The sequence below is a fragment of the Salvia miltiorrhiza genome, chromosome 5 (genome assembly GCF_028751815.1).
Source record: "Salvia miltiorrhiza cultivar Shanhuang (shh) chromosome 5, IMPLAD_Smil_shh, whole genome shotgun sequence".
Lineage (NCBI taxonomy): Eukaryota > Viridiplantae > Streptophyta > Magnoliopsida > Lamiales > Lamiaceae > Salvia > Salvia miltiorrhiza.
Window position 1 is genome coordinate 42,260 of NC_080391.1, and position 10,546 is coordinate 52,805.

The window sequence follows — 10,546 nt, forward strand, 5'->3', positions numbered from 1 at the left end:
TAAGAGTGATTTATTTGTATTTGATGAAAGCTACTCCACTCGAAGTGTTTGGATGAAAACAAAAAGTGTAAAAATATAAATATACTATGAATTTGGTGTTAATGCGGAAAAAAAAAAATATATAAAAAATCTTAAATTGGAAGTGTTATTTCTGATAATCAGAAAGATACCCCAACATAGTAGCATAATTATGGTTTAGCCCTCCAACTATGGCTATTTTTATTTCGCAGCAGGCCCCATCTCCAAATTCTCTCAAATTAGAAATCGGCCCCCATTTCTAGGGTTTTCCTTCATCGCCCGCCCCTACTCCAACCTTTCTCGATCACTATTTGCTCCTCCACAGGTTAATTTCAGCTCCACATCAATTGTTTTATAATTCACTTGTTAGGGTGCTTTTGCTTGCTGTGTAATCAACTGATTGATTGGTAGAGATCGCCAATTATTCTCTGCATTGGTTTTTCGTGTGTTCCCGCGATTTTCCTGCAGTTAGTCTGGTCGTTTTGATCATCGTGTTTTGGTTTGACTCGTAGATAGTTTAATTCTGGATTTTCAGTATCCTGCTGGATTGTTGAGATAATGCCTATCGTGTATATTGAATTCAATTTATGATTCGGTGCCACCGCATTGCTCTTTAAATTTCTGAGTTGTTTTTACTTTTACTTGGAATATCCTTATTTGTATGTGTGTAGATTACGCATTTTGGAGAACAAGTACTGATCTTGCTGGCCCCGCAAGCAGCTAATATGGGATTTGATGATTATGATAAATATAGTTTGCTCCCTTGTGAAATAAATCATGCAACAGAAATTTAGATGACATAGTGGTTCTCTGTCCATTTTTTATGCTTAACTCGTGAATTAGATGATCATCAGGCACCTCGAGAGAGTAAATTTTGTATTCCCATAGAAATTTGTTGGCCTTTCTTGGCATTTGTAAGATATCTATCATAAGCTGTAAGATGGTAGTTAGTAGTTACTGTCCTGTTTCCATAACATGAAAAATGACTTGTTTGCATAATGTATGTATAGGAACACAAAATAACGTGTATTATATTCCCTAGCTTCCTCATGGTGGCATATCTGGATAAAAGAAGTGAGTTATTTCAACATCTGTTACACCAACTTACTGCCTGTTTTGTGGTAATTAGAACTTAGAAGGCATGTAATCTTCCACAGCTTGACTGCTGAGTATATGCTCAATTGCATTACGAACATTTGGTTGTTGAGTTTGTTGAGTGCATAGTAAAGTGAAACTGTTAGGGAATATAGTAAATGAATATATGATCTTAAAAGAAATAGTGAATATATGACTCCATTTGCTGTTTTTTTATTTCCTGGGGAAGGGATGAAATAGAATCTAAGTGAGGCACTGCTACAGAAGACAGAACATATGCACACACAATGTTCCTTCTTTGTCTAATGCATTTCTTGATCTCCAGAAGATACATGCCATGGCAAAGGGGAAGCTTATACTAATTTGCCAGTCTGGGGGTGAATTTATAACCAAGGATGATGGCACCTTGTCATATGAAGGGTCAGAGGCGAATGCTGTAAATATCAATCATGAAACCCTGTTCGATGACCTAAAACTAAAGTTAGCTGAAATGTGTAATTTGGATCAGAATACCATTTCTATCAAGTACTTCCTCCCTGGAAATAGGAGAAATCTCATTACATTAAGAAATGACAAAGACCTGAAGAGGATGATTGATTATCATGGGAATTCAGTAACTGCTGATATCTTTGTTAATGGAAATGAAGGATTTGACCATGATGCGTGTAAAATGCACACAAGCAGGTAAACAAGCATGGTAATTCTTGTTTAGCTTCTACTTCTTTTCTAGAATTGCAAGTAGTCTGTTTTAGCCTTACTTGTCTTGAACCGCAATATCCTATGAAGTTGATATCTGTAATATTATGCATGTGTATTTCTACGCATCCTTCATTTTCTAATGTTTGAAATCTTTGGCAGCTATGTACAATTTAGCAATTTGTAATCTTTGCCTGGCTGGTAAAAGTACTCTTGAATAAGCTTACAGTACAACATGAATGATAACTGCAGGGACAGTGGTGTGAAACTCGCTGAGACAGTAAACCATATTCCCACACCCTTAGCTCCTGCTTCTCCCAATGTCAGTAACCTTATGGCTTGCCATGCTAAAACTTCACTTGATGCAGCAGCTGCTGATAAGAATGCAGAAAGCTCAAGTCCGGGTCAAACATATACGGCTTCACCTGTGTCTTCTGGACATTGTGCAGACCATGATTGTGACTACCAGCCACAGTTAGGTGTCAATTCTGATATTCGTCAGAGTCCAGTAGGTTTAGACATGAGTGGTAGTCCAGCAGATACTGTCAAAAAGAGGAGGCGTACTGCCTCCTGGATGATTGGTGCTCATGGTCCAACTATTGTTGCTGTAAGTGATAATGATGTGAACAGGAGAAAGCGAAAAAAAAATAACCAAGGAGAAGATAGTTTAGCTCTCATTGATGACTTGGAACACTCCGAAGATATTGCTGCAGTGACAAATCATCTCGAAAACTCATCCACAGTTGCTTTACCTGATGATGGTCTGCCAGAAAAATTAGTTGCTTCATGGAAAGATTGCATCACCGGTGTAGGACAGGACTTTATAAGTGTGAAAGAGTTTAGAGAGGCCCTGCAAAAGTATGCTATAGCTCACCGCTTTGTCTACAAATTGAAGAAAAATGACTCAAATCGTGCAAGTGGCATATGTGTTGAGGAAGGCTGCTCGTGGAGTATCCATGCATCTTGGGTTCCTGCCTCTCAGTCATTTAGGATTAAAAAGTTCAATAACTCACATACTTGTGGGGGGGAATCTTGGAAGAATGCCCATCCAGCAAAGAAGCTGTTGGTCAGTGTTATAAAGGACAAATTGCGAGATTCCCCACATCACAAGCCCCGAGAAATAGCTAGAAGCATTTCTCGGGACTTCGGGATTCAGTTGAAGTATACACAAGTAAGGCGTGGGATAGAGGGTGCTCGGGAGCAACTTCAGGGTTCATATAAAGAATCATATAATCGCTTGCCTTGGTTCTGCAAAAAGTTGGTGGAGACAAATGCTGGTAGTTTTGTCAAGCTGGAGACAAATGAAGAGAAAAGACTCCGATGCCTTTTTGTCTCCTTCCTTTCCTGTGTAGAAAGCTTCCAGAATGTTTGCCGTCCCATTCTTTTCCTCAACGCTACTTCTCTAAAATCAAGATACCAAGAGAGTTTGTTAACAGCCACTGCAGTGGATGCAGATGATGGATTCTTTCCAGTTGCATTTAGCATAGTTGATAGTGAAAATGATGACAACTGGCATTGGTTTTTGGAGCAACTAAAATCTGCCATATCAACTTCTTCACCCTTGACTTTTGTCTCAGATAGGGAGAAGGGGCTACAAAAGTCTGTGCATGAGGTATTTGAGAATGCTTACCATGGTTATTCCATTCATCACCTTTTGGAAAGTTTCAAGCGAAACTTGAAGGGTCCGTTCCACGGAGAAGGAAGGGGTGTTTTACCCGGAAAACTTCTGGCTGCTGCACATGCTGTTCGACTTGGTGGTTTCAAAAGAATCACAGAAGAAATCAGGCAGATCTCTTCAGTTGCTTATGATTGGGTAATGCAGATTGAACAAGAACATTGGACATGTTTGAGTTTTAGAGGTGAGCGATATAACTATATTGTACAGAATGTAGCAGAACCCTACGGCAAGCTGATGGAAGAAATCAGAGAATCAACTATAATGCAGAAGATAGAAGCACTCATATACATGATAAGCCAAGTAATAGACAGTCGACAGACGGGGTCGAGCACATGGGCCACAAGACTGACTCCATCAAAAGAAGAAAGGATACAAGAAGCGACTCTTGAAGCTCATGGTCTAAGAGTATTCATCTCCTCAGATGTTCTATTCGAGGTTCATGATGATTCTACACACGTTGTCGATATTCAAAGATGGGACTGCACTTGCCTAGAATGGAAAGCCAGCGGCTTACCCTGCCGGCATGCTGTTGCTGCTTTCAGCTGCTCGGGGAAGTCCGTCTACGACTTCTGTTCAAAATACTTCACCGCGGAGAGTTACCGCTCAACATATTCAAAGTCCATAAATCCTATCCCTGGGATCGGTTCGCCTACGACAAAAGAAGATGGCGATGAAACGGTGCTTCCTCCGGTCCCCCGCTCCCCGAATCAATTAAAGAAGGAGCAGAGTAAAATGGATGATCCGGATAGGAGAACAGTGACTTGTTCCAAATGTAAAGAGCCTGGACACAACAAGGCTTCATGTAAGGCCAATTCATAGAAACTATTCTTCATGTGTAAATGTTGTACAGCTTGTATATCCTATATATCCCATACAGCTTACTTTTGAGAAGAAACTTTGAGCCACCTTCTATGGCAATTGGTATCTTATTTATTTGGTATAAGCAATAATATATATTGGTTTAATCTGAGATGGAGATGTTACTCTATCATACAAAGTTGTCTGTCATATCATGCAATCTTGTACCTCACAATCTTGCTAGATAGTCTTTGTATGAATGGAATAAACCTCCAAATCTTGTGGAGGGTCTTCTCCTTATGCCTCTAGTTTTTTAAACTATTAAACCAATCAAAGTCTTACACTTTATCATAATGAGCATAGATGTAATTCTATTCACAACTATTGTAAAGTTTGACATACTAAAAAAAACATTTTTCTTTAAATTGGTGAAATTTGAACTTATGATCTTGCAGTCACGAATGTATTTATTTCAATATTGTCTAATTTGGACCTAAAAAATATGTCTAATTTGAAAGCCCGAAGAGCATGTGGGCTCGGGATTTATCTGTTCGGCCCACGAGCATGTCTATATATATACAACTAAAATAGGGGGAAATAATATGTTTTCCAATTAAAGAAGGGAAAAAGTAGGGAGTAGGGTTTAGGCATTGAATTTTGATAATCGATTCAAGCTTGAGTGAGAGCGGAGAGAATTTCCCTTCGAATTGCATGCTAGTTGATCTTGATCGGTGAAAATGAGCGGTGGAGAAGAGGCGTCGCTCGATGCAGCAGCGGCGACTCGGAGAGAGAGGCTGAAAGCCCTTAGAGCTGCTCAGGAACTCCTCAACACTCCCGACGACGATGCTGCTGCTGACAATCAACCCGAGGGGGAAGAAAATGTGTAAGATTCGTTCTAACATTGATTCTGCTGCTCACGTTTATGATTTGGGTTTTGCACTTCCCTTGAAGGAGCAATAGCGCAATGCCCGTGTATTTTTTTTCATTTTCACTAATGATAAGATACATGATTGAGTAAATTTATCCTCATTTTTAGGAATTTTCGAATTAATGGGACATGAATCAGCTAAAATCAGCTCAAATAATCGAAATTATTAACGGTTTTGGGATATCTCAAAGTTCTAATCCGTTTTGGTGAACATTAAATTAGCATGTCTACTATTTTTATCTATTTAGGCTAATCCTCAAAATTAAACACTCTCTTAGTTTATTTTGTACGGATGAGCTCACTTGCTTTTCCTTGGAAACAATTGATTGCAATTCTGTGGTAATTGCTTAAATTTGTTTGGGCATGTTGTGGCTGATCCTTGGTGACTATGTAGCTGACTGATTATCTCTGTCTCTCCCAGCAATGTTAATATGAAATTTCGGAATTACCTTCCTCACGACAAGCAACTGCAAGAGGGTAAACTTGCCCCGCCCGTATTGCCCAAATTCGAAGACCCTGTACTGGCAGCTCCTCCACCAGAGGAGAATAAAGAGGTACTTCCATAGAGTTCTGTCACATGTCCTCTCAAATGTACCCTCGTTTGATATTAACCATCATGTTTCGAATAAAAAAATTTAGGATCCTTTTCTCAACATAGCTCCAAAGAAACCGAATTGGGATTTGCGAAGGGATGTGCAGAAGCGGCTTGACAAGCTCGAAAGACGCACTCAGAAGGCTATGTTAATACTCATGGGTATGCAATCTTTCCTTGACAGTTTGCCTTAGTTGTCCAATTTACTGGTGGTTTTAAATTGGTGTCTCTTGATCTTATTAAGTATTGACATTTTCATGTCTCACAACCAGAGTGCGTTTGGATTTCATTGTTTTTTCATAACTTGTTTTTTACTTTTCAACTAGCTTCTCGGTTAACTACTTGAAATTAAAGCTCCATCTAGCTCTTGGACTCTAGGATAAGTAGATCAGGAAAAATATTATGTTTTGCTTCTCTAGAAAAGCCTGTAGGGAATTTTATTATAGACATTAAAATTGTTAACGGATGGGACTATTCAAATTTCTTTTGGTTTATCTCACACAATAAGAAGGTTTTGCAGAATCAGTATATATAATGTTAAAAAAAGTTAGAATTTGCAATGAAAACTAGCTTTGCCAAAATACTGATTATTGTTGAGTATTTGTTATGTGTCTTTGGCAACTCAGCCACTTTCCTTTAGTATATCTGATGACACAAGCTACAATCGTCGTGTCACTTGTGGATTGCATGTTTCTGCTCATTAGGTGCATTTTCTTTGATGAAAAAGGGTGGAAAACAAATATTTTCACCCCTCTTCCACTCATTTTCCTGGGGCATGATGGAGTTTTTATTTCCAAGCAGTCCCTCTTCCCTCATTTTCATTCCAATTCATGATAATATTATCATGGAATATTGATTTGATAATATTTTATATTTTTCCACCATAGAGAATAAGCGATAAAAAAAGATGGGAACAACTAAAATGTGATAAAACTTTCCAATCTCTTCTTATTCATCCTTTTTGTTATGATACATTTGCAACTAAATAGAATGCACTCCTATTGATTGTGTGCTGTGCAGAACAAGAGGAAGCAAAGAGGAGATCAGAAGGCACAGAAAATGGTGGAGAAGATTGATGAAGTGACATCATTATCCCTGTTTTTTTGTTATTTGACAATGTAACTGACAAAACTTAACTAGTCTCATGTAATAGACATTTAATTATCAAAGGGAAAGAATTTGTAATTTTTCATTCCACTGTCGTGGATGAGCCGGTTTTCACCCATGCATGCTTATATGATATGTACCTCTACCCTGGAACCCTGGAATAGAAAAGGTGGAATTGAGTTTTGAGAAAAATAACATTTAAGCAATGTAGCGCGTTATATGATATGTACCTCTACCCTTTATGCTTGTTAGACTTGTTAAGTGGTTCTTCCTCCCAAGAGGCATCGACGAGAGGAAGCTGATATTCGTTCGGCTTGAGGGCCAACGCGAAGTCCGGCAACGTTGGCGCTGTCTCCATGATTCTACAAAACCCCCAGAATCAATCAATCTGCTGTGATTGTGATTGATATTTTATGAGGAGTTGGACTTACTTTTCATGAGAAAAGAGATCCCTGTTGATTCGCACCTTGCTTGAAGTATCCTTGGGAATCTTTTCAGACAGAAACTTGATGGTTCCCCAAAGTGGAGGGTTCCTGTTAGAGAGAGATATTTAGTAGAAATATTATCTATGAATACATGTAAGAATAAGAGGCTGCAAACTACCTAGAGACAGGAACAGATAAATTAAAAGCTTCAGCAGTTTTCTTGCTCTCTTTGAGATACTCATCTGCTGCTTGCAGAGCAGCAACAGCCATTCCATGAGACTTCTCAGTGTTTCCCTCATCAAGTATTAAACCATGGTAGTAGTAAGCAGCAGCCTACATTGATCCAGATCATAACTTTGTAAATAACTAACACATTTTTGCTTATATCAATCAAAGCACAAAGCTAGTTGAACATGAACTCCTAGTTTAAAACACAAAAACCTTAGCTTCAATGTATTTCCACTTGACAAATAGCCTATGCTTTTCTCCCCAACCATTTGCTAGTGGAAGGTTCATGATGTTATCTTGGGCCTATACACATTAATAACACAATTTCTGAGAGGTGAGGTTTCATTTTCATTTCATAGAAAATGGTAATTATTAATTTGGTGATACATAAATATACATATAAGATACCTGCTGCCAGTACTTGACCATCTCACATGCCAGTCTCCTTTTGACAGCCAATGTGGCCTTGCTATTCTCAATTGCAAGCCCAAGCTGAATGTCAACACCCTGTTAAATAATAAGCACAAATATATGTAAATTGCAAACCCAAACTAGTACAACCTAGATCCTTAATATAGGTTCTCACTGAGATATATATGTATTTGTTATTGATCATGTTTTAGGATAATACATACAAGCAACTCACAAGATATTTATACAAAGACATTCTAAGATGTTTGCATAATCTAAATCTGCTGCTCTAGTGATTGTCAATCCACTAAAACAAACATTTACTAACCACAAATGCAAGGCAGATGCTAATGTAAGATGTATAGTATAAATATAGCATTTCATAATGGTGGAGAGTTGGGTATGAGGCAATACCTGGCCAAGTGCTTGGAGGCAAAGTGCTCGTAGAACTCCTTCAGCGAGGTCCACAGGAAGATTTCTCCTTGGCACATAAATAAGTACGAGAGTGTGACTCCACGGGTAACACAGATGATTTTAATAGCTAACAACAAGATACCTCAGTTCAATGGGCAAATGTGGAAGAACATGCCGAACAGCGCAATCAAGATACCCGGCTGCCTTTAAGAATATATCAACAGCAGATCGCCTGTTCTCTGTCGGAAAATGGCCAAAACTATCACTCCATCAGTGGAAGTTATACAACTGCAAAACTTATGCATATGTATACTAGATAGGGAAAAATGTTATAAATTGAGAATTTAGCTTCCTTTCTATTGCAGTCAAATTCCATTGCAGTCCAGTTTAGAAAGCCATTCCAAATCCCTTGCAATTACAGTGCCTAGTATCACTTCATCTAAGATGCAGCAATAACAATAGCAAGATTTTCACTCATACACTAACCTTCTGATACCTTTGGCTGAAATCCATCAGTGGAAGTTCTTGGAAGAAGCAACAAATTTGCTTGTGATAACAATAGTGTGGCCATAAAGTGCAGAACAGATAATACTTCATACCAAGCACTATACATTGTGGTTTCCTGGAGATATATATGTAATGATAATGAGATGAAATCAATCTTTAGAATTCAAAGAAAAGTTATGGTTTGAAGGTGCAAATGGACCTCCACTTCATCCTCTTGATTAACCCAAGAAAATTGCACTTTGTGTTGCAATGGACTGCCTGCACAGTTCCAACAAACTAGGCTAAGAAATACAAGTGTGACAGGAGGAGGATCCACAATAGATGCATGTGATTTACCATCTTTAACCAACCCCAAAAGGACCGGCAGATATTCTTCAAGCGCCTTAAGAAGATCGCGTAAAATGGATCTCCCTGCAAGCAACATTAACTTGAGAGAATACTAAACAAGAAGTTAAATACGACGAAAACTCAGAACAAGACCAACCGTGCTGGCTGGCCGTTCTTCTTCTGGTTCGTGTAATAGTCGGAGCATCATGCCCTGCCATAACCACTATTCTGTTTCTAAGAGCCGAAAGGCGTTCCACTGAACTCTTAGTTACATTATTTCCCAGTGACTGAGCGAAATTGACCGGTTTAGGGATCCGTAGGCCTGGGACGAACACAGAAACCTCCCCGATGTTTGCTGGCCGCCTCCTGTTCTCGCCCGTGTCTTTCGGAGTCGATACAAAGCATCCCATTTCCTAAATCTACAGAGTGTAACTGCAAAGCTGGGATGGTGACCGCAAGAAATTATATTCACAAGAGCATGATTTATAATAGTGAGAATGAATAGTTGAGCAGATTCCCCTAAAGTTTATTGCATACATACAACAAACACACCATGTATGGCTCAGAAACAGTCACAGGGGAAACATCAAAACGCAAGCAGAGGTCAATAAAGAGAGCCTAACTCAATAAATGAATACAACAAATCAAAGCAAAGCAAAGCAGTTGGAAATTCACGTGTGCGTAGCCAGATAATGTCAAACGGTAAAATTAATTGAAGAGAGATAAACGTGATTAATGATCATACAATACACACACAAATAGCTTAGTCAACTACATCGCTATGAAATTTGAATCTTTGACACAAATAATTGAGACCTAAATTACAAAGCTGGAAAAAAGTGCTGACAGGAAAAGCATGAACTCTCGTGCTTACTTTTTGATTATCTTCAACGCGTTAGTCTTTTGCTTACAAACATTAGCTCTTAAGCAACACGATTCTTACTATTTTTTGCAATTTTCTTCATGAGAGAAGCTTTATGATACAAGCTAACATTGTGAAAGATGAAAAATCGAAAATAATTAAAAGCGGAAGACGAAAATATGATGTTACCTGAAAGTAGAATAGAGCTGAAACATTCATCATTGAGCACAGCATAATTTCAATCATAGATAGGAAGAGAAAGCCACTGGCTAGCTCAGATATTTAAGAAAAGACAAAATGGAATGAGAAAGAGCTTTTGTTTTGTTTTGTTTTGTTTTGTTTTTGGAACTGCTTATATCGATATTACGTTCAAGCTTCAAACTAGTATATTGTTATGGTTTTGCGCTGAATATTATAAGTCCCAAAAAGGAAAGTTTTGATCTTGAATTTGTACATGAAA

General features: G+C 38.4%; 3 protein-coding genes across 6 annotated transcripts; 2 read left to right on the top strand and 1 right to left on the bottom strand.

Moving 5' to 3' along the window:
• The first annotated feature begins 232 nt into the window (after positions 1 to 232).
• LOC131026495 (uncharacterized) lies at positions 233 to 4,457 on the top strand. The gene is made up of 3 exons (XM_057956361.1): positions 233 to 343; positions 1,442 to 1,797; positions 2,062 to 4,457. Exons 2-3 carry the CDS (start codon positions 1,451 to 1,453, stop codon positions 4,304 to 4,306), a joined length of 2,592 nt encoding a protein of 863 aa, XP_057812344.1. The 5' UTR covers positions 233 to 343; positions 1,442 to 1,450; the 3' UTR covers positions 4,307 to 4,457.
• A 424-nt stretch (positions 4,458 to 4,881) lies between these two features.
• On the top strand, positions 4,882 to 6,997 carry LOC131026498 (uncharacterized). Its single transcript, XM_057956373.1, has 4 exons — positions 4,882 to 5,168; positions 5,635 to 5,767; positions 5,853 to 5,967; positions 6,826 to 6,997. Exons 1-4 carry the CDS (start codon positions 5,023 to 5,025, stop codon positions 6,879 to 6,881), a joined length of 450 nt encoding a protein of 149 aa, XP_057812356.1. The 5' UTR covers positions 4,882 to 5,022; the 3' UTR covers positions 6,882 to 6,997.
• LOC131026497 (uncharacterized) lies at positions 6,731 to 10,535 on the bottom strand. 4 transcript variants are annotated; one of them, XM_057956369.1, is made up of 13 exons: positions 10,276 to 10,535; positions 9,382 to 9,664; positions 9,234 to 9,308; positions 9,097 to 9,155; positions 8,877 to 9,012; positions 8,533 to 8,629; positions 8,391 to 8,457; positions 7,974 to 8,072; positions 7,779 to 7,868; positions 7,516 to 7,670; positions 7,344 to 7,445; positions 7,143 to 7,274; positions 6,731 to 7,067 (listed from the first exon to the last, which is right to left on the bottom strand). In XM_057956369.1, exons 2-12 carry the CDS (start codon positions 9,632 to 9,634, stop codon positions 7,145 to 7,147), a joined length of 1,263 nt encoding a protein of 420 aa, XP_057812352.1. In that variant the 5' UTR covers positions 9,635 to 9,664; positions 10,276 to 10,535; the 3' UTR covers positions 6,731 to 7,067; positions 7,143 to 7,144. The 4 variants fall into 4 exon arrangements, with proteins under 4 accessions (XP_057812352.1, XP_057812354.1, XP_057812353.1 ...); XM_057956371.1 differs by having other exon boundaries at positions 9,382 to 9,656; positions 10,276 to 10,430; XM_057956370.1 differs by lacking the exon at positions 10,276 to 10,535 and adding an exon at positions 10,099 to 10,253.
• Positions 10,536 to 10,546: the final 11 nt, after the last annotated feature.